Source organism: Cavia porcellus, unplaced genomic scaffold (assembly GCF_034190915.1).
Source record: "Cavia porcellus strain 051 isolate PalLab524CR breed Dunkin Hartley unplaced genomic scaffold, mCavPor4.1 scaffold_18, whole genome shotgun sequence".
Taxonomy (NCBI): domain Eukaryota; kingdom Metazoa; phylum Chordata; class Mammalia; order Rodentia; family Caviidae; genus Cavia; species Cavia porcellus.
This window is the reverse complement of record NW_026947501.1, coordinates 50,671,732-50,698,841: the sequence shown is the minus strand read 5'-3', so window position 1 is coordinate 50,698,841 and position 27,110 is coordinate 50,671,732. Positions and strand designations below refer to the sequence as shown.

At 50.7% G+C, this 27,110-nt stretch overlaps 2 protein-coding genes across 8 annotated transcripts; one reads left to right on the top strand and one right to left on the bottom strand.

Moving 5' to 3' along the window:
• Positions 1-204: 204 nt before the first annotated feature.
• On the bottom strand, positions 205-23,757 carry Chst10 (carbohydrate sulfotransferase 10). 4 transcript variants are annotated; one of them, XM_063229837.1, is made up of 8 exons: positions 23,616-23,757; positions 15,167-15,312; positions 14,341-14,472; positions 9,304-9,395; positions 8,689-8,784; positions 6,360-6,594; positions 3,476-3,581; positions 205-2,238 (listed from the first exon to the last, which is right to left on the bottom strand). In XM_063229837.1, exons 5-8 carry the CDS (start codon positions 8,716-8,718, stop codon positions 1,701-1,703), a joined length of 909 nt encoding a protein of 302 aa, XP_063085907.1. In that variant the 5' UTR covers positions 8,719-8,784; positions 9,304-9,395; positions 14,341-14,472; positions 15,167-15,312; positions 23,616-23,757; the 3' UTR covers positions 205-1,700. The 4 variants fall into 4 exon arrangements, with proteins under 4 accessions (XP_063085907.1, XP_013009879.1, XP_003471635.2 ...); XM_013154425.3 differs by lacking the exon at positions 8,689-8,784; XM_003471587.5 differs by lacking the exon at positions 8,689-8,784 and having other exon boundaries at positions 15,180-15,312.
• LOC101789194 (nascent polypeptide-associated complex subunit alpha, muscle-specific form-like) lies at positions 23,179-26,663 on the top strand. 4 transcript variants are annotated; one of them, XR_002791663.2, is made up of 4 exons: positions 23,179-24,014; positions 24,605-24,726; positions 25,091-25,195; positions 25,718-26,663. XR_002791663.2 is itself a non-coding variant. In XM_063229838.1 (4 exons), exons 1-4 carry the CDS (start codon positions 23,544-23,546, stop codon positions 25,735-25,737), a joined length of 642 nt encoding a protein of 213 aa, XP_063085908.1. In that variant the 5' UTR covers positions 23,179-23,543; the 3' UTR covers positions 25,738-26,663. The 4 variants fall into 4 exon arrangements, 2 of the variants coding, with proteins under 2 accessions (XP_063085908.1, XP_063085909.1); XR_010040765.1 differs by having other exon boundaries at positions 24,605-24,733; XM_063229838.1 differs by having other exon boundaries at positions 25,091-25,119.
• The last annotated feature ends 447 nt before the right edge of the window (positions 26,664-27,110 follow it).

Sequence of the window (27,110 nt, the reverse complement as noted above, 5' to 3'; positions counted from 1 at the left end):
AAGGGATGTTGTCTGGGGCAAGGTTTGGGGCCAGTGGCCACAGAGGGCAGAGGTGGCCTTGTGCTGGACACAGAGATGTCCACAAGGTATTTTGGTAGGAATCTCTACTTCTTTGATAAAGTATTTCAGGAAAATGATCCACACACATGGCAGCGGTTGGAGGTACAAACAGACACAAAATCAAAACCAACCCATGCACCGAGCTTCTGCTTCTGAGAGACAAGGCTGTTTTAATTAGGACTAACTTTAAGGCCTTAAATTCACATATGTTTTACACTGTGACTTTTCAAACAGGAAAAGAGGTACTCGATTGGCTCATCAAGTCCAAAATGGTTTTAATGAGACTTCGCTGAAACTTCACAGAAAAGTAACTCAAAGTCGAGTCCTGGGCCCAAGACGAGGACGAAGGGCTGCGTCTTGCTTCCCGTCCACAGCCCTGTCCCTGTCTCCAGCCCTGGCAGGGGGTGGGGGTGAGGGACTCTCACACGGCCAGAGTACCGCTCCCTAGAGCAGCTGCACATGTCTGGTTTGGCACGTATTTTGAATTTTATTTCACTTTCACATTTACAAATTCAGGAGCCGCTGTGAGAAGAGGGGAGGCAGCCCAGCTCCCGCTTCCCCACCTGGGCTCACGGACAGCGCAGCTGTGCCCGCCACCAACTCTTGGGGACACTGGCTGGAACAGCCACGGTGGCTGATCCTTATCCGGCTGCCTCTGTGCACCTCGCAGGAGGGTTTATTGCTGGTGAATTTGGTTACCCAATTCCTGGCCGCTTCGTCCAGGGCGGTGACACGATCAGAAAAGGGTCTAGGGGCAGCCACCTCGCGGAGATGGGAAGATGCTGGGACAGGTGAGCCCAGTGAGTCCCACAATGCTGCCACGCTGTCCCCAATGATTGGTTTCCTCCAGCTGGCCTGCAGATGGCAGATGTTGGGTTCTTTCTCCCCACTGAGAAGGGGGATGCCAGAGGGAGATGTGGGGAGCCCTGCTGCTCACTTTGACGGTCGATCAAGACAGGAAGTGTGCAAGGCCACAGTGGCCCACGTGCAGCAGCTCCTGTACCACGCTTCTTCTCAGGCCCCAGTGTCCCCCTTCAGGTGGAATCTACTCACCCCTCGCATCCCAAAACCATGCTTGACACGAGGGACTCGACAGAGCTACAGCGATGAGGATGAGCATCAGGCAGAGTGGCTGGGAACAGATGGACCCCTGGGACCACCTTGTGCTCACCACTGACCGTCACGGGAACGGGAACAGATCAGTGATCACAGGAATGCCGTTTGCCTCCATGATCACGGTGGTGCCAAAGGGGAGTCAGAGGTGCCATTTCATGATCCAGATTTGATCCTGCATGAGCCTCGGGAGGGGTCTGCTGTGCCTCAGTTTCTCCATCTCTCCTCTGGTGGCCTCTGTTCCTGCCATCCACGGGGGTGATGCCCACTTACACAACTCTTGACGCTAGGTCACATCTCTTCTGGGAAATGGCAAAGGCCACCGGCATCCTGATGATATAACTCAGGAGGGCAGAGCCCTCAGCATCTTACACCTAAGCCAGGTGGAGATGCTGGGGTGCAGCCTTGCTTGTTCCCAGGCCCAGACATCAAGGGAGTCTCCTTAAGCAGGGGTATGGCCTGGCATAGATCGCTACCTGGCTACCCCATGTACCAACAGAGACACCTGCATTCAGACATCCTACACATTAGTTTAGCAAAAAATCTGGTTTCTGATACCCAAAGAGCTTGAAGTCCCCCTCGAAGCGTGTGTACAGGCGCCGGATGTCCCGTTTGCTGATGCCCAGGAAGTAGCTCTGGACCTTGGTTCTGTTGTACGCAGTGATGCCTGCAGGAATGGTCGGGTAGGACACCAGGTGGTCGATGCCAGCCTCCCGTAGGATGTATGGGGCGTCCTCCTCCAGTGTCTCGTGGTGTCCGATCACGCTGTACTTGATCTCACAGGGTGCACACAGTTCCACATAGGTCACCCAGTGGATGATATGGTCCCCAAACTGAAGGTCAAGCCACCTGTGGTTCGGGTCGCCCAGGTAGCGCACAAAATCTTCAAATTGGATCCCCCGGGTCTCCGTCCGGTTCCTCCTGTACTTTCGGATGATGCCTGGGGCGATCTCATGCCTGTACCAAGGTTCAAACCGGGGATTGTGCACAAATTTGTCCTTAAAGGCAGAAATGAGTCGTTCGAAAGGATCTCGCACGATGAAAAACTTGAAGTACGTTTTTAATCTAAGGAAAAGAATGAAAACAAACAGGTGGTGAACTTGATGCTCCTGGAGGCCACAACAGAGTGGTTAAACAGTTTAATTCTAGATGGCCCCCCCCAAAGTCACATGCACTCATAGATGGGGCTTTGGGGAACGACTGGATGTCATGGGTGTGTGACACTGGATCAGTCCACTGATGGGTTTCACATAGTTCCGGGTGGGAATGATGGATTTAATGAGGAGGGAAGACCCACCGTGGGGGTGGGTGGCACCAATCAATAGACTTGTAGTTTCGATGGAATATAAAGGGAAAGAAAGCCCTGCTTCTTCCTGCCTGCTATGCCATGGACTGTTCTCATCTGCAAGCTCCTCTGACAAGCCACCCTGCCTTGAAGCCAGCCACTTATGGACTAAAACTTTTTTTTTAAATCTGTACCGGGAATCAAATTCATGACCATGCGCTTGCAAGGCAGGTCCTTATTAAAACCTCTATAAACTTTGAGCTAAAATAAAATTGGCCTCCTTAAACTTGCGGTTGTTGGGTATTTATCCCAGCAATGAGAAAATAACTGAGACAGAGGGAAAGTGAAGCATTCTTGACTGTGGAAGTCTCACCAGGGCAAGCCCTGCTGGGTCCATATCTCTTCTCCTCCAATTTTGGCACAGCAGTGAGAAAACAAGCTCAGAAAACTCAACAGTCCCCGATTACCATACTCTTCCTAAGAACTCCCTGGGAAGACTCTGTATGGTCAATGTTTTGCTAATGACTGGATTAATTCAAACCTTCAAGGATTTTTGTAAGTGTGGAACTCTGAGCAAGCCAGAGGCCACCAAAAGTTACTCTGAGACATGTTCCTCTTTTTTTTTTTTTTTTGGTAGCACTAGGGTTCCAGGCCTTTGCACTGAGCCATTTTTCTTTCTTTTTTTGAGACAGGTAGATCCTCCTGGCTTGGCTTCTCAGTGCTGCGTTATAGGCCTGTTCACCACACCTGGACTCATTCCTATTAACAGATAAATACTAATGGGAGACATGATAGGAAGACTGGAAAAGACGGCTTGAGAATCTCGAGGGCTCAGGTCTACACCCCTGGGATGCTGGGCACATCCTTGGTAGCTGCTCAACAACCAAGCCCCATCTGTGTTCCTTAGAGCGAAGCGGGTTCCAGTCCAAGGCAAGCACAAGCTGAGACAGGGGTGTACCACACTCTCTCCGTGGGCTCCGGGCACCCCCTGGTCCCTGCTGCTGACCCTGCTCGTACCGCTTCTGGATCTCAGCCTCGCCGAAGGAGGAAAGGCGGGGGAGGCCATTCTTCTCGTGGTCATGCACCACGTTCTCCGGGATCTCCTCAATGGACGGAAAGGCTCCTGGGAGGGAAACAGGGGAAGATGGCTTGGTGCCTTGGCGTGGCCTTGAAAGAAGCTGTCATCTGTCTCACTTTCATCCCCATGCTCCCCAGGGTCTGAGTACCAGTCTATCCCAACACCCACGCCCTGTGTCTCTGAGTTCCAGCTCTTCCTGCTGGCAGTGAGGAGAGGGAAAGACCAGCAAGAGGTAACCCTCAAGCCAAGTGGAGGGAGAGAGGATGGTGGGAGGGAGAAGGGGAGGGAGCAGTATAGAAATACTGACAGCAGCTACCCCTAACAGGGCACCTGGGCTAACACTGCCATTAGAGAAAGCTTGGTACTCTGGGAGGCTGAGACAGGAAGATCCCAAGTTTGAACCCAGCCTGGGCAATTTAGCAAGACTTTGTCTCCAAATGAAAAAAGAAGAAAAGGGCTGGGGATATGGTTCAGTGTGAAAGTCCTGAGTTCAACTCCTAGGACCACAAAATAAATAAAACGGGAAGAAAGCATAAGGCCTGCGAATAGAATTCCTAAAACTAGTAACACTATTCTCCTCTGACCCCAGGGAGATGCCAGGGGGCAGAGCCAGATGCAGCACCCACAGAAATGCCACTGTTCCTGTCTCAAAGGCAGCCTGGGCTCTTGCAGCACCCCAGCTCCGGGCTAGCAGTGGTCCTCAGGAGCCCACTGGGCAGCCCAGACTAGCGAGTGGCAAAGGTGTTTGATGCTAGGAGATTCTAGCTGTAGCTATGGGCACCCCAGTCTCCAGGAAACAGAATGGGGGACAGGTGTGTCACAGGAGGTGCAGCAGCGCCTGCAGCCATGGTCTGTCACTCAGAACCACGGACTGCTGTGGGTACCTCGGGGGAGGTGTCTGTCCTAGGGCCAGGGGCTCAGCCATGCCCCTGGGTTGCTATTCGGTGCCCATCCTGCCTGCCATCCTGGCATAAAAGAACCCCTCTTGGGGCATCCATCTGCGCAGTGGCCATGGCTTGCCTGTTTTATTCATGCATTCTTTCCCCAACAGTGAAGCCCCAGGCCGGGACTCTGCTGGTGCTGCTGACAGCTTTACAAGGGCCAAGGGGGCGGCAGAAGAGCCCGCAATCTGGGGCTGCAGGGCACTGAGGGACAAAACCAAAGACATGGGACCTCAGCATGCGACCGGGCACGCCTGTTCCTTAAGAAACCAGAAGGGGAGCAGATTAGAAAAGCCCCTGCTGTTTTAGAAACAGCTGAAGATTTCTGAGAAATCTTCAGGAAATGGTAAGATGGACAATCAAGGATCTCTTAGAATGAGTTTCATTTTCTCACCAAGCATCTGACTACACAGCAGGTGCTGAAGTCACAGAAGAAGGTTCCTTTTTTTTTTTTTAAATTAAAAAAACAGAAAGGATCACACTGAGTATTTCAGGCTGGCCTCGAACTCACAGTGTAGCCCAGGCTGCTCTCAAACTCACGGCGATCTTCCCGTCTCGGCCTCCTGAGTGCTGGGACTATAGGTGTGTGCCATGGCACAGCGCTTAATTTTTAACCAGAAGTGAAAATAACCAAATCTGTACTCCTCGCTGGAGTGACAGGTGGCATCTCCACGCACACGCGGCAGCCTGCTCCTGCCGCTGCCCACCTTGGAACGTAGGTGTTTACATTCTCTTTCATTCCCGCTGCCAGGGCCGCCCTGCAAGCCTGTCCCTATATTCCTTGTTTTCAATGATCAGTAACCTTGCTCTTCCATTCACAAACCCTGCATGCTGCCTGCCGGATTTTCCTCCTCACTACCACGGTATCTGGAGAGGGCACATAGCCAACACTGACCGGCAACCCTTCGAGCTGCTTCAGGAACCCTGAGCTGGGGGACAGGAATCCCCGGGCCACCAACCTGCGGTGCCAGGCAAGAGTCCTACTGCAGTGGGTTGGAGCCAAGTTCCTTTTAAAGCAGACTTTACCAGAACCCATGATTACCCCAGATCAGTGCAGACTAACTGGAGTTTAAACAAACCGACCAGGCCTCTGGAAAGAGCTCTGAGTAATCAGAACTACGGTGTCTGAGGTCGCTTTTCCATCATCTCACTGGCTTCCCATAAATACATTTCCTGAATGGAGCCAATTTAAGCCTCTGAACACAGTGGAAAAGAGAGTGCAATGTCTTCCTGTCCAGTACGAACAGAACCTGCACTCTGTAGGTGAAGGACCCCAAGCCCACGGAGCAGGGGAGCAGGGTCACCTCCCAGGCTCTGGACTAGGGAGGCAGTGTCCTGGTCTGATGCTCTCAGGACAGAGCTTGTGGCCACAAGAACCAGCAGGCAGAGTCACAGGGTCAGAGCAAGGATCAGCGGGATGGGCAGGCTAGCCAAGGCAGGGATCTACGAGAAGTGGAGAGATCCTGACCTGACCATGCAGGGTATCTTTGAAAATGGTCAGTGTCTGCATGAACCCCACCAAGGGCTGGGGGTATAGCTCAGGGTTAGAGGCAAAGCCCCTCCGCCAACATGCACAAAGACCTGGCTGATCCTTGCATGGAAGAGGAGGAAGAGGAGGAAGAGGAGGAGAAAGAGGTAGAGAAAAAGAGGATGAGGAAGAATAGGAAAAAGAGTTTAAAAAAAAAAAAGACAACAAAAGAACTCCATCAACTTTTCAAGTGCAACCCTGGTAGGGAAAACCCAAAAACCACCTGGAAAGTGGCTGGACCTTTCAGGAGGACAGGAAGGCCTGCCCTCTCCTCGGAGCGCTCTCCCCACTCCCAGGCAGACCCCTGAGGTTCCTGACTGACTCCCCTACCCCAGTGGCACATGGTACACGCACCATTGAGCACCATCAGCACCTTCTTCCACTGCGTGTTGCCCACTTTAGGAGTCTGGCAGAAAAGAATCTTGTGCTTGTCACAGACAAATATCCGGTCCAGGACAAACTTGGAGACGGCTGTGTGTGAGAGGTTCTTCAGGGCCTCGTCCCTGCACACGTTCCGGATGAGCTCCAGGCGCTCCAGGTAGACCAGGGGCTGGGCAGGCCGGCTGTCCCCAAGCATCTTCCCCGTTGGCTGTGGAGGAGAGGGAGAAAGGGCATAAGGGAATACAGGGAGGACATAGGAGCCACTCCTGCTGGCTCACCCTGTCCCCTCCTTCCTGTTTCTACAGAGCCAAACCACTACTCATGGCTTCCTGCAGCCCCTCCCACTGCAGTACCAAGTGACACAGGCAAATCAGCACCATGGCCAGGGCAGCGATGCGCAGGTTCCTGTGACTTGCTTCTAGGGAGAAGGCTGAATTCCAAACCAGAAAAGTTGAGAGAGCTCAAGTTCCAAAGCCCAGCACACACCCAAAGCAGAGCACACACCCTAGGGTGGTGGAGAATGTCCCCAACATGAGGGGACTCTGGCTGGTCCTCAGTCCAGCTCCTCCTCCTCTGGGGCTGGCACTCAGCCTGTAGCTGCTCACTGAGTCTTGGCAGGGTCTGGGGCAGACAGAAACCTGGACAGCCAAGCCGAACAGCATGTGTGTGTGTGCACATGAGTGTGCACATGTGTCATCTGTGTGTGGGGGTGGGGGCTGGAGGGGAAAGCAGAGGGCATAGAGAGGCGAGGGGGCCACACCAGAACACACAGATGCTCGGTGAGTTACAATTCCTCCGAGGCTCCTACTGCAGTGGCGTGTCTGCCCCAGGAGCCACCCAGCCTCCCAGGAGCGAACTCACTCCTGTGCCTGTAGCCCAGGCATTTCTGGAATGCTTCTTTCCCAAACTGACTGAAACCCAAACTGAGCCCAGATGAGCAGTGGCCACCCCCGGAATGGTGCCCCAAATGAGCTCTCTGGAAATAGCACAAAAGCCTCTGTTACTTGGGCTTTGCTTCAAGCTGAAGCATTAAATGCAAAGAAGAAACTTCGAATTCAATTGCTTACCATGCAGCATCATTTTCTGCCCCTTCCCAGCTAATACATAAAACAAGTTTTAATTACTGATATACTTTTTTACACTCTTCCATTCAAGCACGGGGGTTCAGGATGTGCAAGATAAACTTAAAGGAAGGCATGGGAACCTGGTCCCTTAATCGATCACACTTTCTGGTGGGAAACACATGGAGTTCCACCACTGTTCAACAAGTCCTGGTCCCAGTGGACTTTACATGGAAGTGACTTTCTTCCTTCAAGCTGAAGCTGGGTGGCAGGAGAATCAAAGTCCCAGGAGCAAAAGAACATGGGCTCAGAGCCAGGCCCACGAGCTCCTACCCATGGTACACAGGGCCAGTATGCAAAGATCCCTGAGCCTCATGGTTTCCCACTACCTATCAAGAATAAAAAATACCTAAGACTCAGACGCTTCCACTAAGAGACCATCACACTTAAAACCCTGCAAAGAGCTCTGTGAACCATAAAGTGTTCTGCTCCACTCACGGCTGCTGCTGCAGCGCCCTTGTGGGTGCTCTTTATCCCTGCAGCTAACCATTGACTTCCTTAGCCCATTCTATTGAAGCCCCCTATTCTATACAGGTGCCATGATTTCCGGTCTCTGTAAACCATCCGAGTTCTTCTCTCGTCCTGGATGCCGCCACCCAAAGCAACATGCCTGGGTTTCTCAAGAGCTCTGCAGTTTGGGTCTCTATCACATTGACATCTGGACAAGTTCACCCTCACCAGCTCTGTTCCACTCTGACCGGGACTGCTTTCCATGCTCCTGGGCTCTGATTCTCCATCTAGCACTGTGAGCCACGGACGGCTTGGCTTCACTCAGGCTGATGAACATCTTTAGGGCTCCCCTGACCCACGGATGCTTTTAGTGCAATCATGACCCCCACCTTTTAGTCTCGGGACAGGGGTCAACAGGGGAGAGTCCAGTCTTGGGATGGGGTTCAGCAGGATGAGAGCACAGCTCTCATTCTTTCTGGCAGGGAACCACAAAGAAATTATGTGCCAAAGGGGCCCATGAGGAGGACATGGGGTCGATGTCACAGCAGGTGAGCACTGGGGACTGTGGCCACTTTGGCTCTGCCTGTGACTCCACGTGACAGGAGCCCCAGCCTTTTCTCCAGGATGGGCTCCTCCATCCACACAGCCCAGAGGCCAGATCACCTCTCTGCTGTCCAAGGCCCCTGCTCTCCAAAATCCCAGGATTCTGGGTGAGACCCTTTTTCACTCACCTGGTTTTCTCCTGACCTTGCCCAGCGCATTCCCCCTCTGGTGAGGCTGAGGCTCCCACTCAGCGGGCCAGGAATTTAGCGAAACCTTTACAGCACCTCCACGAGCAAGGAATATAAAATAAATATGACTTCCTCCCTCCCCAGATGGAAGCTAAAAGGTGATCATAAATATACAGGTAGCAAAAGCAGCCACAGGCTACTTTGCCTTGTCCAACACCTTGGGACCACAGGGCTTCAAATGCCACAGTGCTTTTGGATTTTGAAATATCTATGGACACATAATAAGCTCTTTACACAAGCCTAGAGTTCATTAAGCTTCATGTGTATCTCAGAGGCACAGCCCGAAGGTAGCTGCATCTGACATTTGACATAATTTTATGTACGCTACAAAGCCATCGTGCTGTAGACTCAGTCACCAGTGGCTGCGACAGCACTTAGAAACTGGGATTTTGGGGCATTTTGGATTCTGGGTGTGCTCGACCTGTGTCATGGAGCAAGCAACAGTGACAAATGGGAACTACTGCAGCTGGCTGCACAGGCGGGGAGTAGGGACCCTGTGCAGGGCTCCCTGAGGACAACTGTGCCCATGTCAGAGGGCACTGGGCTCATACCCACCTTCAGTTCCCCAGGAAAGTGCTTCTCTTCTGCGAACCTCCCCGCTTCCGGCACCGTCGTCAGAAACAGAAACTCCTGCTTGGCGCTGTACCCTGGAAAACACAGAGGGTAAGGTGTCTTCTCAAGGAGGAACAGGAACAGGCATGCAGATGGATGGGGCAGAGCAGGACACATGGGTGACATAACAAAGCAAGCTGACTGGAGGACAGTCTCCCTAGAACACTCAGCTGCAGTGACTGGACACCTAGAGACCAAAGAGAAGGCTCTGTCTAAGCCTCACATTTTAGTCAAAGATGAACTCAAAATGAACGTGGATTTCACTAAAAATGTTCAGTCCTAACAGTTTCACTAAACGGTATAGGAGAAAAGTCTCGGGAAACACTGAACTTGATTAACATTAAAAACAAATGCAATGTAAAATTCTTCCTGAGGAGGAGAAAAAAACAAGTGACAGGAAAACAATATTTACAAACTATGCATCTGACCAAGGATTTGTATTTACAGTATAGAAAGTCAAAACTCAAAGGCTAAAAACAGAAGCCAATTAAAAATGGATATGGAGAAACCTGATACCCTCTGTAATACCTGTGGGAAGGAAATAGGGCACAGTTACTCTGGAAAACCAGCCACTTGGGGAAAAAAACCAGTGTGCAATGACCACCCAGCACCAGGACCCAGCACCCACACTTGCTGCGATTTAATTCAGAGAAATTAAGATTTGTGCAAAGACCTAAATACAAATGAGTATAGTAGCTTTATCTGTAATAGCCCCAAACTGAAACCAGCCACTGCGCCCTTCATTCAACACATGCATAGTCGGGGCTGGGGATTTAGCTCAGCGGCATAAGCACCTGCCTTGCAAGCAGGTGGTCGTGAGTTCGATCTCCGGTACCGATAAAAATGAAAAGACAAAAAAAAAAAAAAAAAAAAGAACACATGCATAGTTACCAGCCATGGAATACAATACACTCATCAAACTGAAGACCTACAGATAACAACAAATTGGGTGACTCACCAAGGAATTACACTGACTGAAAAAAACCAATCCCAAAAGATCATATTCTGGAAATGCTAAGCTTATGGAGAGGAGAATGGATTAGTGCTTGTAAGCGGTCCAGGAGAAAGGGGATGTGGGCGTGGCTGAGGGCAGCAGGATGGATTGCCAGGATGACAGACATGCTCCGCCTCTTGGCTGTATCCCTGCAGATGCTCTGCTTCATGTAGTGTTTTTTGTAGAATGCCACCATTGGGGAAGCTGGGTAAGAGGAACACAGGACCACTCTGCGCTATTTCTTACAACAGAAGGCACTCTACAATGATCTAATAACTAGTTTAATTTACAGAAAACTAACCAGCAATCAAGTCAGTGTTTTCCCATTAAAAAGTTATGGGGTTCAAAATCAGGCCAGAGGATCCGAAGTGCTTGCCCGGAACAATGATTTATTCCGGGTTTTGCAGGGGCAGAACATGAAGGTCATCTTCATCTCTCAGTGAACAAAGCAGCATTCACTTCCAACATTTTGCAAAGTCTCATAATCAGAAAGGAAAAGTAGGTATCAAAACTGATTACACAAGAACATGTTTTATTTTTAAAAGAACAAAACTTCCTCTCCTGGGGTCATTAACATCCACACTGCCCATATGCAGCCACACACTTGCGTAGTCGGGCCAGCAGACTCCCCCCCACGCCCCTGCCTGGCACACAGCACCCTCCGCCTACAGCCTTTTACCCTGTGCAACAGGGGTGGAAAAGACCTACCAGAGCCCTGAGGACCAATTGTCCTCCAAATTAACATTTTTATGATAAGAAGCTTCCTGGCATTTGCTTCCCAATGTGTCCAACGATGACTCAACTAGATTCAGATAAAACCTACAGCATGGGCTATTATGTCTGGCTTTCTTTTGCCATTGATTCTTTGCTGATGACAAATGCCACTATCACCACCGTGACAACAGAGATCCTTTGTCTACTCTGCCTCTCGCACTGAGTGATTCTCCACCTTCGAGGTACAGGATTTCGCCCTTCAAGGGGTGGACAGTATGTCCAAAACACCCTCTTTTTGCTATAGCTATCGCTGCTTCTACTTTTTAACAAAATGTCTAAATTGGCCAATGAAAATGGGCACTGCTCTGTTTTTTCTAAAAGTGATCATAATCCTGTCTCACCTAACACTGAAACTGATCACCCTGTCTTGCAGCCCTGTCCCATGTACTTGTGAGGGGACGGGAGGCAGGGACATTCAAGTTGCCATGTACACCAGAGACTCACAAGGAAGGTAAGGGGCTGGGACTGGATACAAGACGGGAAGAGGATGTCAGACATGAGACAGCAGCAGTCAGTGACTACAAAGGCACACCAGACCCACAAGATGTCGTCAGCACACCATCAAACACCCATCACTGGGCAGAATTTAATCTCCCTTAATAAAAGTCTAGCCGCTCCCGTTTTAACATGATGCTGCAATGTGCTGAGGATAAATCACGGCTCCAATATGACCAAAAGGGAAACCATCGCAGTGCAGAACGAAAAGTGATCCTGTCAACGGGAGCTCAGGACAAATGGGTCCTTCCCCTCAGCTCAGGACAGGTCAGCTGCGCCGTGGTGACTGCCCACAGTTTTAGGACCTCGCTCTCTCCAAGTTCAAACACTGCAGGCCACAGCATCCTCACCTGAACCTGCTCTGGGAAAAAGCGGTACGGGGCCAACTGTGCCACATGGCTGTGACTCTGAGGCCACCAGGGCCACATGGCTGCCCCGAATGTCAGAGGCTGGAGGAAAGGCCTCCTGTCACTGGGACGGCCTGGCAGAGATGCTGGGTGAGATCAGAGCCTCCGTCTTCCCGCACTGCTTTCACCCAAGACCCGTCTAAGTTTCGCCTCCTTTTCCAAAGCCTTCTTAGGCACTCGCACCTCTGTGAAAACACCCAAGATAAACCTTGGCACATCCTAGCAGACACACTTAGTTTACTAGACCTGTTTAAAAGCTCTCCTACCAGAGAACAGTAAAACCCAAGGGTGCACACTTTACTTAACTATTATTAATTGTTTTCTGAGATGAGGGTCTCACTATGAGTAACAAAATCTGCTACCCAGGTACCCAGGCTGGTCTCAAACTCCAGGGCTCAAGTGACCCTCCAGCCTCAGCCTCCTAAGCAGCCTACAGGTGAACGCCACCATGTCTGCCTTATTTAACTACTATAGAAAGAAGTCTCACTAAAACGCATTCCATATGCCCCTATTTTTAAATGAAACAAACCACAAGCAAAGCAGTCTTATAAGCAAGGACGGTGCCTTCCTTCCTCACAGGGGACCTTTAGGGAGTGTTGAGGAACGCGTGTTACTGATGCTTAGCAGCACTTTGTGTTGCTCAAATTCTCAGCTACGCTCTACCGGTGTGTGTCACCCGGCCTCACTCCTGCAGACTGTGACACACCCAGTCTCCCGGGAGATCCCAAAGCACCCCCAGGGTGAGGACCACTGCTGTCTTAACGAGGGTGGTCACTTTGGGTGGCATGTGACTACGCTGATGCCATGGCAAAATTCCACTACCGTCCCCAAGACTCTACCCTGGCTCTTCCCGTGGAGCCCCTGGTCCCCAATGTGAACTTGCCGCCCTATGCAGCAGGTGGAACACAGATTCTTGAGGCTGCAAACCACACTGATTTTCTCCCAAAAGTTCCTGGAAGACAACAGAGGAACCAGCAGTGGTGGCCAGGTAGGACCCCCAGAGCCATGTGCCTGGTAATAAACAGCCCCAAGTGTGTAGCAGGAGCCTGCAGTCCACAGATCACACAGACAGTGCAGGAGTACACTGGAAAAACGTGGGGTACAGACTCCTAGCACACCTCTGAGGGCCATATCAGCAGGATATGCAAAGCTCCCTCCCAGAAACACTTTAAGACATCACATAAGGGTGATCCCTGCACACTCACACTTAGAGCAGCATGACTCGTAACAGTTAAACCTTACAGGCAGCCTTTAGGTCCACGGACAAATGAATGCACTAAAAAAATTGGTATCTATACACCCAGGAACACTTCTGCACCATAAAGTAGTCATCTGTAGGCTATACCTTGAGACCACCAAGTAAAGTAAAATACATCAGACCCACAAGCTTCAATACTGCACGGAAAGCCCAAAGCATAAATAAAGAGTAAAGTAAAAGATAACAGGAAGCCGGAAGATACATCATTTGCAGATGGGAGGGGACCCCAGAGACGGAGCGAGAGGCTGGGAAGAGGAGGAGGACAAAAGCGAGATGTGCTCTGCGCAGGCGCCAACTCCCTACAGTGAACGCAGCCATCAAGTACTGCAAACCCAGATTCACAAAAACAAAATCATCTTCAAACAGGCAGCACATAGGGCAGAGATGCCATCCTCATTCCGGGTCCTGACCCCAGGATCTGTCTCCCAGGCTGCAGCACTCAGCCAGTCTGGACCTGCCAAGGAGCTGTCCCATGTCCCCATGGCCTCGTTCTGTCCACCCAGCCCTGGAAGAGTGCTGCCTTGGGCTGGAGCACAGGGCCCCAGTGGCCTGCACTCAGCATGCCTGGGTCAGGCCCCAGGAGCCATCAGAGTAGAGGGTGGGAGGCGGTAGAGAAGATATCACGACCCAGGTAAGCAAGGGACAAGAATGTGAGACAGACGCAGCTCACCGAGACTCGACCCACTGCTCCCATACCTCTACCTCTCGGAGCCCTACTCTGTAAAGCAGAATCGACAATCCCTTAAGACAATTGGACAACACACATTTAAGTGACCCTCCGTCCGCAGCACTGAAAATGAACATTAAACGTGTGCCACCAAGGTGGGACAGCTATCTGGTACAGAGCCATGCTGAGTGACCATGGTCATGTCTCTCAAGGGCATGAAGCAGAGCAGATTTCCAAACCAGGAGCTGGGCTACACCCTGCTGCAAGGCATCCGTGACCTCTGGTATCTCTGTAAAGCATGGGACCACTGTCACTCATACCTGGGAGTAGTGTAACAGCCAGGACTTCATTACCCAGAGCCCCTTGCACCAGGAAGCACACCTACCATCTGGGTCTTTAAAGGTCAGCGTGATGAACTTGCTTGCCACCATGAACATGAAAATCACCCAAAAGCATGCGGCCAACAGGAGCCACTGATGGTGCATGGTGTCACACATCAGACATCCAACGATTCTCCCTGGAAAACACAAGCGAGATGGCTCTGCTACTGACAAGCAAATTGCTTCAGCAAAAGGTTACAGGAAGAACAGGTGACCCCGATGAGCAGAATCCACACAAAGGCGTACATGGTCTTCTCTGGACACTGGTGGGTATTTTGGCTTGGTGTTTAATTTAACATTTCATATTTCATTAATGATACTGCAAGATCCATTTAGCAATTAGATCAAATTTGAAACATGTCAGTGGAGGAGAGATCTTGAGAGGAGGCTGTGCCTGTTTCTGCAACACAGGATGAGACTTTTTTTCTTGCACATTTGCCTCCTGGCTCTCTTATGGCCCAGCTCAGGGTGGCAGAGGTAAGTGGGCCGTTGGATGTCTGCTGAGGACTAGACTGTGGCTGGAGATAACTCACAGAGGGCAGAATCCACGCTGAAGAAATGCTGTGTAAGACCCTCACTGGCGTCACGATGCAGACATCCCTAGAGAATCTAAAAACAAAAAGCAGCCAGGTATGGTGACACATACCTGTAATCCTGGCACTCCAGGAGGCTGAGACAAGTTCAAAACCAGCCCCAGCAACACAGAAACTTAGTGAGACCTTGTCTCAAAAAGACAAAAAAAAAGAAACCAAAAAACAGAGCTGAGTATGTAGCTCAATGCCAAGGACCTGGATTCAATTCCCAGTACCAAATATAAAACAATGTAGACACCTAGGCTTCTCACCACTGTTCATTTGCCTACGTGGGCCTGGGTGAAATGGTGGGCTTGGGTGCTTTTCATGTTCTTCCTGCCCGGGAGTGACGCGGGGCACCCTGGTCGGTCCTCAGCTCATCACACGAGTCACCCTCTGCCGCAGCTGCAGGAGACACAGAAGGAAACAGAAAGTCACCACTGAGTGCTGCTTCTGGTCAGGCCATGCGGCTAAGGACACCACTGGGCAGGACTGTCACCCTGGCTGATGGAGGCCGGCCACCCCCCTGGGCAGGACAACTGTCTTCCATGCAGTGCTAAGGGCAGATAACTTTAGAGACAGTTTCTTACCTGTGCATGGAAGACTCAGGAGGACCCAGAGCAGTAACTCTCTCTCCTCTCTTCTAGAATCCACTGGAACCCAATGTCTGAACCTGAACTCCCCCCACTGCACCTAAAAGTGGTTCTCCAGCCTCATCTGAACATAGCCTATGACGGGGAGCTCACCACCTGCCAGGATACCTTTGCCCTTGCAAGGTGGCTTGAGGGCCACCTGTGGTACCCACACACCAGGCTCAGTATTCCCTGGGTCCCCACGTGGAACTGCCAGATTAAAGAAGGAAAAAATGGGACATCCAGTTATGCTTAAATTTCAATTTCTCAGTGTAAGTTTGTCCCAAGTACTGCACGAGACACACTAAAAATGCGGTTTTTTTCTGAAATGGAAATTTAACTGAGTGCCCTGCAGCTAATCTGGTTCCTATGCAATATCACCCTCTACCTGCCAGGGCCAGCTGTCTTGTCTCTGTCCCTACTCCTCATCTCTGTCGCTCCTGGAGCAAAGCACAAAGTGGGGAGGATCAGCATTGGTTCAAATCCTCACTCCACCACTTGGTGGCTCTTCGACTTTGCCCCCAAGTGACACAAAAGCTCCCATCCTCCAGGGGCACTGGAAGGAGTACACAGGTCCCTGAGACAGGAAGGCCCAGAACCACGGGCTCCAGCAGACCCTCAGTGACTGAGCGGGGTCACCTGGCACCTCTGTGACTTCCTGTTTCATCTACGGCCTTCTCACTTTAGTCACCAGACAGGACCACAGCAGTATGCTGCGCCCCAGAAAAGAGAGGGAAAGAGAGAGGGAGAGGGAGAGGGGCAGGGGCTGGAAAAGGAACTGAGAGGTGTTACACACATGCACACACTCCCCAGCATGAGCATGAGCACGACACACCACACACGTGTGCTAATAAAGATAGAACTAAAACACCAGGATTCCTGAAACAGTGCACTTCGCTCTGGCTAGGTCTCAAAGTCTCTGCTGACAGACAGCAGTGCTTTCCACGCTTTACAATGCTGACTGACACAGCGCTGTGATAGGGCCGTCATTCCAAGTTCACTGCCGGGCGGCTTGAAGCACCGGTGGTACGGCATGAAGTCCTATCAGCTGGCTTTTGATTCAGCTTCTTAGCAAGAAGACTGATAAAAGTGATCAGATGCATCTGTACCAAAATGGTACAGATGCAAGCAGCCCTCAGACGGTCGTGGATGCTCCACTGGGGTTCAAGCCAGAGGGAATGTATTCAAGAAACCAATCTGAGAGATGGACCACAAAGAGATAAAAAAATACAACATTTTAAGAATACAAACTATATACATGTACTCTGGCATTTCTTTCTGCTGTTTAATCACTTCAACCAGGACCACGGGCTACAGTTTCTTCCATTAAGGTAACTAAAATGAAAGAAAAGCCAGATAAAATTCTGTAATGGAAACCCAAAGAGCATTTGATGAAATTCACATTCATCCTTTAACATAACACCCCCGCCCCATATTCTCCAAACCAACAATCAGCGTTATATTTAAAGGTGAAAACCAATGACAGCATCAATCCGATTACAGACAGAAACCAGCTGAAAGTGCTCATTAGCATCCCTATTACATAATGTTGTTTTGGAAATTCTACCCGATGCAAGTAGACACGAGGTAAACAAATGGGAGAATATTTTATTATTTGAACATCCTACCATCGAACCATATCCCTGCCCCAGTTAGGGATTCTGAGCTCAACTTTTGAGATAATCTCAAAGCATCCGTGGGTTTGGCATTTTCTACAGTGTGGGAAAGGATGGCACAGACTTCCACAGCCAGGGATGACCTGGGGAACTGATCCAGCCAACACGTATCTCAGGACTTAGTGGGAACAACTCTGGCTGCATCATTTCACAGTTTCTAAAGTAGATGCTACACTTAAAGCATAAAGTGCAGAGAACAAGAAACACCCAGCGACACGCGCTCTGTCATGTCGGTTCTGCTGCACCTGCTTGAATTTTTCAAAGGACCCTGAGTGTTGTTAAGTGTGGGGGTTCCCACACACTTATCCACCCCATCAGGTGGCCAGGCCGTCACTGTCAGAGATGCACATGTCTGAAGAAGCAGTCGCAAGTCTTCCTGGGCAGATAAAGGCAGGGCCGGGCGGGGCACAGTACAAGGCAAGTTCTCCCGCAAGCAAACGCTACACACGGCTACCTCCAGAGAGGCCCTCTCCAGGGTAAGACCCAGGATGAAGGGTTAGGCGATCCTGAACCACTTAGTTTTTTTCCCCTCGTGATCTAGGTGAGTATGTGAAAAAGTTGTGGAGGTTACCTACTCAAAAATTCACAAAATCAGGGCTTGTTCTCTAGGTCACCAGCGACAGGTGTTCACCCAACAGAACCAGCAAGACTGTACCTCAGCCCCACCCAAAACCCCACTCCTCAGGGCCTGTCTCTGTACAACTGTCACATGCTCCTCTCAGACCCGAGCAGGTGTACAGATGTACACAAGGCTAGGGCAGGATGACCTAAAGGGTCACCAGGAAAGGAAGCATCCACTCGTGCATCCAAGAGGTCAGGGCACAGCAGTGCATCCACTCTGCACACACACACACACACACACCCCTCAGAGCCTGAAGCCTCACAAAGACACCTACAGACTCAGAAAGCCCACTTGAGACTTGGTCCATGGGGATTGGAGAGGGACCCCCCACCATGAGAAGACAGCAGAAGGAGGTGTGACCCGGGCAAGAGGGCGGGGACAGCAGATGCCCCTCAGGGGAAGGGGCAGGGACTGGGGTCTAGGGTACAGGCCTTGTGTAAGTGGAGGGTCAGTGAGGCTGGAGCTTCAGCACAGGTCAGACATTGCCAGGCCCCGAGCGCGGCTGGCTGTGTAGTGCAGTCTTCTCGGGGAATGTGGAAGCCGAGTGGAGTGTCGCGGGAAGCAGGGGAGAGGTGGGGTGTCGGCTTTTCAGTTTCTCTGTGAACCTCTCTGGCAGCAGCCAAGGATGCAAAGAGCAGCCCAGCATGGGGAAGCACATCTGTAGACTCAATGCACGGGAGGCCAAAGCAGGAGGACTGTTGTGACCTGTACCATGCAGGAGGAAGAAGGCACATTCCAACTGGGCTCAGGCACAGGTGGCAGGGAGACCACACCCTGCATCAATGACCAAGCTAGGAAGACTGAAGGAGGATTCTGGACTTTGGTGTTGTGCTCTAACTAAAAAGTGCCACTATACTTTCTGTATGCGCTCACTGATAACCTGTTTGCTGTGATAACCTTTGTTCCCTTTGTGAGGGACAATTGTTCCTGGAATCAGTGGACCTCGAGTTACCTATATTCCTCTCAACCTTTGTCCCCCTTTTGTGAAAGACAGTTGTTCCAGGAATTAGCTGACCACAAGTCACCAAATTCCTATAAAGAAGGAAATGGCTGGCCAGCAACTGTGAAACTTCCCGTAAATTCCCTGTCCTCGATCAAAAGGGAACAAAGGTCTTCCTCAATTTTGTTCTCCCCTCCCATCATCGGTTTTGTGATTTTCTTCTATAAAAATCTGACAAAATTTTAACCCAGTTACACAGCTTTGCAAACCCCCAACTGCACCGCGTCACTGGTGTCAGCTTAAATAAAGCCCTCCTTTTTCTTTTAAAAGACGTCTTGCCCTGTTTTTTGGATGACATCTCGAGGTCTCATTTTTGGGGTACAACACATGGGGTCTGGATGGCTTGGAAGACTGGTGTGCCCTGCTCACCCTGAGTGATCTGCTCTGTTCTGCACATATGCTGATCCTCAACATCTGCTTGGCAGTGCCTGACTGAGTTCTGTGCTCTAGGGCTGTGTGACAGTCCCCTGGGGAGCTTCAGACTCATGGCAAAGCCCAGATCCCCCAGCCAAGTCTGTGCACATGCCTGGGGTGGAGGGTAGCTTATTCCCTGCTCGAACTCCCTGAGCCCTGCCCAGGCATAGCCGTCAGGCTCTCCAGCCTTCTCAGCTTCTGCTGCCCCTGAGCCCACTGGGGTACCAGTTAAAGTGCAGGTGCCAAGCAGCAGCATAACAGCCACTCACCCACCTCCACCTCCCTCCCTAAAAGAGGAACTGGCAGCAAAAAGCACATCCAGCCCACAGTGAGCGGCCACATGTGTTCTGCATAAACAGCTTAAAGAGTTTAATTAGAACCTAAGCCCTGCCAGCCCTTTCCTTATGTCACTCTCCCCGACCTCTGCCATCCTGGGGAAACTAACTACACTATAGAACTAGGGATTGTCCACCTTTGTGCAGGTCGAACCTTTCCACGATACTCTGACTCATTTTATAAACAAGAAGTGAAGTGCTCCAAATCCACCAGCCCCAGCTCCTCCTCCTCCACCGTGCCACTCTGCCCTGTGTCCTTGAATGCCAAGTTCTCCGTGAGGCCTGCGGGGTGACATACTAAAGACTCACTGTGTCCCTCCGCAAGGGACAGACCCAGGTCTTTCTCTGGGGATCTGCTATAGGGCACTGCTCTCCCCAAAGCCAGGTGACAAATGGCTCTTTAAAAGCCTGACATTTTCTGTAATTAACTTCCCTTTGTTGAAGTAGCAGTGACAATTCTCTTTTGCAGCAGCAGCAGACAAAGACGGCAGCCCCAAGCCTACAGCACCCCTCCAGTCACAGTGTGTTGCCTGGACCAGGTCCCTCTGCCCTCCCCCCCACCCCTTGCCATCACTGGGGTCACATCCATCTGCCGGAACCTCCCACTTTCAGTCACTAAGTGGGATGTCAAGATGTTACAATCTGCCACTAGAGGGTTGGCTCTTTGAAATCCCTGGAGGCAGAGCTGGTGATTGATTAGGGGGAAGGCAGGGTCAGGGGGAAGACACTGAACCCATCAGAAGCCCTCACCTTTCTTGTCTCCCCAAGAAAAAGCAAATGGCAAACACTGGCCTGTGTATCACTCTGCAGTGGCTATGGCACTACTGCCACCTTCTGCTGCAAACCTCCCCACTCTTGCATTCTGAAACAGACGCTGTAAATTTATTTTGCTCAGCAGTCTAACGATCTTGCCGGCAGTCCTTTCCCCAGTTTGAGCTATCACCCAGAAACACTAAGCCTGTCCTGCTATTTGGTGCTGAACAGTTGGAGGCCGCTGAACCTTACTTTTCAGACCCACATTGGTTTAGTAAAGGTTTTGAAAAGTCCTGTGGAAAACAATTCATCTAACTCGGTCTAAATAGGCCTCCTTTGGGCTAGCCATTCACTTGGCAGCAGCTTATCCAGAGCCCTGGAGACAGGACAGAGAGAGGCGGCACAGAGCAAGGGAGTAAACCAAACCATGCAACACCTGGTCTGGATCCAACAGTGGCACAGGCGCCACCACGCCTCCTGCAGCATGAACAAAACTCAGGAGGAGACACTGCAGGAGAGCTGTGGACAGCCCCTCACTAAGAGGGAAACCCGTTACCCCCACATCACACACACACACACACACACACACACACACACACACACACACACACGGACCTGGGCCTCTCCCACCCACAGTTCAGCTTTTAAAACACATCTAGATAATAGGGGAGACTCTGCACAGAACAACTCAGTAATGTGCAAGACACTGTCATTCTGCAAAAACTTCAGGGGAGGAAGAACCAGACCTGGAGCTCTTTAAATTCATGTCACTAAGATTTTTAACCCTTCATAGGAGAGGTCTCTCTCAATTTAAGATCAGGAATCTCTTTTGTTTTTTTCTATGGCTGCTTTTCCATTTACTGCCTTGGCACCCTGGGTCACTCTTGGTTAGCAGAAAGAAAAACACAGCTCTGTCCAGGGAGGAACCTATTTGTGTTTAGGATGGAATCTCAAGATGAGGAACAGTAACTGCAGACCTACTCAGCCTCCTTGCAGTGGTACGGCCTGAGTGCGTGCCCTGCTGTTGCAGCTAAGGAAACATCTCCAAGTGTCTCTGTACATATTCCTTCCTGTCTGACTCCCAAGTTCCTAGAATTTACATACGAGCAAGAAAAGGGGCAGCAGGACACTGAATAGCACACACACAAGGACCTGGTAAGCTCACGTTCTCCCTCCTTACTTTCTGTCTTAGTTACTTTTTACTCATTGCTGAGACAAAATACCTGAAGCCCAAACAAAGTTGGGAAAGGAAAGGTTTATTTCTTACAGTTTATGGAGGTTTCAGTCCATACTCAGTTGGCTCCAAGGCAGGCTGGCATGGCAGGACCGCTGTTCACAGCAAGGCAAAAACCCACAAAAGAGCTCGAGACACACCTTCTTCCTGCCACTAAATCATATCCTGGCTCCACCCCTAGGCCAGTGTAGCACTCACACCCCCAATCTAAGCACTAGACGATGAACCAATCACAAATGCATAATGCAGATGCATGAGGCCTGGGGGCCACCCACATAAACCATGACACCTTCTGACCTGAGGTCACATTTCCTTGCCACATGTGCCCTGCCAGAGGGTCCTGGTTCCTCTTGCCACTGCACACACAACAACAGGAATCTTTCAAAGCAGGGAGGTCAGCTCTCTGGGTTTCTAAATGGGAAAACCATTAACCACTGTTGATCACACAAGTGTATTGTGTAAGATGAATCTCTCACCAAAGCAGGATATTAGGGTTCCTCGGTGAACAAGTAAATATTCTACCTGTGCTAAAAGAGCGATGTGTTTAAAAGCCCTTCAGGCAGCTTAATGTGACATTTTCTGTAGCTAAAATAATCCAACCCTATTCTACTTGTTTTCCAAGTTTGCTGTTGGATACAATATTCTTGCATAAGATTATCAGTTACCCCAATACAGGACGTTCTTGGTTTTGTATTTCTTGAAGCTTTCCACCTAGGAGATGATTCCGGACAGGTGTCATATGATGAATGAGTAAGTGGAAGGAGGTCAAACTCATGAAATTAGATTACAGATTTGATAGGAGGAGCTGGCAAAATAAGCCTAGACCTGTCTTTCTTCCAAAAACTCACGCTAAAATTAAAAGCAGTTTCCTGTTAAGCAGCTGGAAGGACCAAGCTGTACGCACTCTCACCCACGTTATTCTGCCAGAGGGCTCTCCTGGCTCTGCTCTCTAAGGATTTGCATTCACCTGTCTGCTCCACACTTCTAGTTCCCTCCCACCTTCTTGTTGTGCAACCTCCTCAAGCCTTTGAAAAGATCTGCATATAACTGCAAACTGCCCAGGACATTTTTAAAGCTTTCTTTGTTCACTTTTGCAAGCCCTATTTTTTTTTTTTTTTTAATGTCAGGGAAAGAGAGAATGGTCCCTCAGGTGTTTAAGATTCTATCCTTCTGAGTCCAGAGCAAAGATGGAAAGATTTGTCTTCCCGTTATTAAATTCCAATTCTGAGCTAACATGGACTATGTCCCAATTATAGTGGGGGGAAGGGGAAAAGGAATTTCTCTCTGTGTGTCTCTTTAATCCAATCACATAAAAAGATGAAGAGGTACGCGGCCGGTGATCAGCAAGCCAGAGCTAAACCAAGTTAAGACTTGACAGAGACACTTCTCGGTCTGGTGGTTAAAACTGACCAATGCAATCATCCAATCCCTCCTAGCCCAAAACTCCAGACTTTGGGTGTTGCGCACAAATAACCCTTTATGTCAGCGCCGCCCCGACTCAGCGACCCAGAACCTGGCCGGTCTGCTTTCCAGTCACTGCCCTGCCCTTTCCTGGCTTGAACAAACTTGGGTAACAAAACAATAACAAAAACCCCCGACAGCATCTGGACCGGAGCGACTAACGCGTCTCCCAGCAACTGTGAAAGTCAGGCACTCTGGGCAGGTCGCGGAACCTGGCATCTCCAACCCCGGGGGGTGCCCACTGCGCGGAGGGAGCTCTGGAGAAGCGCGCAGGCTGCTGATAGCTGTCTGGACCCCCACGGGGGCCTTCTCCTCCTCTCTTCGCCCCAATGACAAACACACATTTTCCGATTCGCGTGAAAGAAGCCAATGGGGGGCAGGGCCCGGGGTCAGTAGTTCCGCCCGCCCCCCAGCATCGCGCACAAGGTCGCCTCCTTATTGCATAATTATGGGATGGAGCCTGCCCGAGCCTCCCTCCATCCGCGAGATCCTTCTGTCGCTCCAGCGGGATGGAAGGCTACTCCCAACCCCGGTCCCGTCCACCTGGGGTCGCGCGCGGCCCGCCCTGGCCCCCAGCTCACCTCGGAGCAGCTGGGCTCCCCAGGTCTCGGAGGCTCCGCTCGCCGCTGGGCCTGAGCGCGCGCGGTGCGGGGACCACGCCTGCGGGGACGCCACCGCGCCCAGAGGACGCGGCGGCAGCGCCGGAAGGAAGGAGAAAGCCGAGGCCGAGACGCCGGCAGGGGGCGAGGGCGCCACCACCTTCCGGCCCCTTTCACTCTCCCGCCTCTGCCTTGCCCCCGAGCCCGATCGTGCGCGCCCCCGAGCTCCGTGCGCGCCGCCGGCAGGGGAGGAGGGAGGAGAGGAGCAGAGGAGGAGGCCCCGCCTGCAAAGGGGTCGCTAATCCCGCGCGCAGCAACCGCACCTCCCTTCCTGCAGCGCAGAGCGCCTTCCGCCTAGCGGAGCTGGCGCCTTCCCGCTGGGTCAGCATCCAAAAGAGCGCGCTCTGCCTGTCTGCAAGGGAAACAGAACCCTTGGTTTAGAAAAGCGCAAGAAATAGATCAGTTATTTCTTAGAGACAGGACACATTGCACGAGGGGTCGGGGAAGGGCCTACTGCGCAAACCCATATTCCAGGCCTCCGGTTTCTTAGCGGGATGGGAGAGTAGAGACAATCCACAGAGACTGCCTGAGCACTGCCCAGGTTGCCAGCCTGATTCCAGCCCTAGGGCTCTGGGGTGGTGCTTCACAGCTGTTCCTGTGTTTTAAGGCCTTCTTTACAGCCCTGGCACTGCTTCCTCCTCCCGGCTGATGCTTGGACACAGGTTGCAGCCCTGTGCTACAGCGGGACATTCACAGGGACAGCTGTTGGCATGTGATGACTTGTGTTATGGTTTGCATCTGGATGACCCCCAAAGCCTCATGCATTCATAGGTGGGGCTTTGGGGAGCTTATAGTCCAATGAGTTAGTTTATAGCTAGATGTGGTGTTAGGGGATGAAACCCGGTCAGGTCAGTGGTCTCTGCAGTATCCTGCTCCCTCCTCCCCATCTCTCCTTTTTTCTGTCTGCCCAGTCAGAAGCTGTTTTTCGTCTTCCATGCCCCTCTGCCATATGCTGCTCTGCCTGTGGACAGAAACCTCTGCAAACTGAGAGCCAAAATCAACCTTTCGAGTACCTTTTTTGGTTGTCAACAGAGTATGTGGTTTGTATCCAATAAACACCAGCTGTATCTAAGGTAACTTGGGGCTCCAAAGAGGAAGGCAGGATCATATCAAAGGGAGCCAAATGGGGTCCCTTGGCCCCCTCCATCTTTGGGGTTGGTCCCCAGCGTCCCCTCTCTGGGGACACTTGGGTATTCCCCCCTGCAGCATTGCCCTTGTCTGTGAAGGACGCATGGTTCTGCCCCAACTTTGGTCATGGCTGATGGGTCCTCCGCTGGGGGCCAGGGTCCCTCACCAGTGACAGCTTATTTCTTCCCTCCAGGTTAGCTGGAGTGGGTTGGAGGATGATGATCACCAGGGCAGCCAGTTTCTCATATTTCTTCTTTTCTCATTTTCAGCCATCATCTGTGCATTTCCACTGTTAAAGGTTAGTCTTAGAACCCACAGGTGTTTTTTTGGCATCTCTTCTGGATATCAGAGCACTCTGAGATATGACTGTCAAGGTATTGTGTGTGACAAATGACAACGGATAAAGGGGTGAATAGTTCATGGTTCTACAGACTGGTAACTTCCTAACCTACTGAAAGGGAGAAAGCCTGACTTCCTTCCTTCCTGTGAAGGAAGTCATTGCCTAGAGTACTGGGGGTTTATATCTGTGATGAAAGTAAACTGACTTTTTTTGCTCTAACCTGCATGCTAATTAACTACCTAACTATATAGCTGTTTAATGAGCAGATAAAATCGGTACAACTCTACACACACAAATGCATGAAAATATAAAATGTTCATCAAGCTTCTAAGGAATGAGCTTGTAGGTTTGTTTGCATTTTTGTCACCTCTGTTGGTTCCTTTATTGAGTAAACATTAGTAGGCTCACTGAAAACTTCACTTTTTACACCATGCCGACCATCCTGGTTCAGTGATTCCCTCAGTCTTTTTTCCACCTCCTTCCTTTCAGAGATGTTTGTGGAGCCCTTTCTTTGGTCACTGTGGCTGGAATGACAGATTCTTTTTTCTCTTTGCAGACTTGAATGGACAAATATAGGTGGGAGAAAAACTGAGAAGTAAATTTGGACCTTCAGTGGGGCATAGCCTATTATTCAGGATCCAAGCTCTGCGAATCAGCCCACATGGACTCAGATCCTCCAAACAAGCTGCATCTTATTGGAGATCCTGCAGACCCTGTGACAGTGACTGTCCACAGCATTGGGACTGTACAGAGATGGAAAGCTGTGAGCCAGATGATCTCGGGCTTGGACTCTTTAGCTGCCATTTTCTCTCAACTTGGATATCTGACCTAGCGTCCTGGTGACCTCTGAGCTATTTCCGTAAGCTTAGCAGACCTCCAGCCTCCACTAGCCCAAAAGTGAACAATGCTGTGAGGTAACGTCAGAAGCCTAGGGAAAGGACCTCCCTGCTTTGTTTGCCCACCTCTCTGATGTTCCCCCCATGCATTTATTGAACATACTGGCTGTGACTTTCTTTTGCTCTGTGGCTATGAAAGTTCTTGTGTCAGGATCTAGGACAAGGTCACTGCTTCTCATGAGTTTGGTGGGGCCCCTTGAGACGTGTATGCCAGCTCAGGCATACACAGTGTCTTGGCCTCCCCCTGCGATAATACAGACAGCTCCTCTCTTGTTCCCCAGGCCAAGGCATGATGTTTGGTTGAAGATGAAATGTTCTTCCTGTTCTGAATCTTAAATTATCCCCTTAAGTTCTCTGTGAACATGAGTCTTCTGCTGATCCGTTAGGTAAATGCTCTACAGGCGTTGGGCAGGTCCTTTCTCCCATCAGGAGCAGCCCGGCTGACTGTGGCTTTCTGCATCTTGACTTTTCTTTTCCTCATCCTCCACTGTGCTCCCTCAGGAGTTTTAGAACTGTGGCATTCATGTCCTTCAGGGGAGCATGAATCCATGTCCATGGTTACTTATAGTTGGCTCAAAATAAACTATTTTTAAGTTTTCCTTTAAAGCAGGGTCATTATTTACCTCAATATGATCTACCACACATAGGGAAAGGATTCATTTTAGACTCTAATAGCAGGAGTAGCTCTCAAAGTGTGATCCTGGGACCTCGTGGGGGGCCATCTCCCAATTCCTTTCAGGGGTTCTGCATGGACAAACCTACTTTCATGGTACTCCAGGGTGTTCTATGTCATCCTCCTTTTAGACATTTGCTCTTCTGGTAAAGCAGTAACTGTGGGTAAAATGGGTGAGACAGGAAGACTCCTGTTACTGGGTTGTGTCCCACAGTGTGAAAGAATAAAACTGCGGGCAGAGGGCACAGAGAGAAAACAAAGTTATTTAAAAACTATAAAGGCGAGGAAGTGAAATCTGTAAGGGCAAGGAAGTAATAGATATGAAAGCAAGCCAGCAGATCTCCTGCCAGCCATGAAGGGGGTCCTGAGTGGGATATTCC

What these genes read in the sequence shown, in the direction of transcription:
- Chst10 (XM_003471587.5), bottom strand. An exon ending in GACCTTTAAAGACCCAGATG is followed by an intron (nt 9,396 to 14,340) that starts GTAGGTGTGCTT and finishes TGTGTTTTCCAG; the next exon opens with GGTACAGCGCCAAGCAGGAG. An exon ending in GGTGCTGATGGTGCTCAATG is followed by an intron (nt 3,582 to 6,359) that starts GTGCGTGTACCA and finishes TTTCCCTCCCAG; the next exon opens with GAGCCTTTCCGTCCATTGAG.
- LOC101789194 (XM_063229838.1), top strand. Translation starts at nt 23,544, where the DNA reads ATGGAAGGCTACTCCCAACCCCGGTCCCGTCCACCTGGGGTCGCGCGC. An exon ending in AGCTGGCGCCTTCCCGCTGG is followed by an intron (nt 24,015 to 24,604) that starts GTCAGCATCCAA and finishes CTGTCTGCCCAG; the next exon opens with TCAGAAGCTGTTTTTCGTCT. An exon ending in GTGCATTTCCACTGTTAAAG is followed by an intron (nt 25,120 to 25,717) that starts GTTAGTCTTAGA and finishes TTCTCTTTGCAG; the next exon opens with ACTTGAATGGACAAATATAG.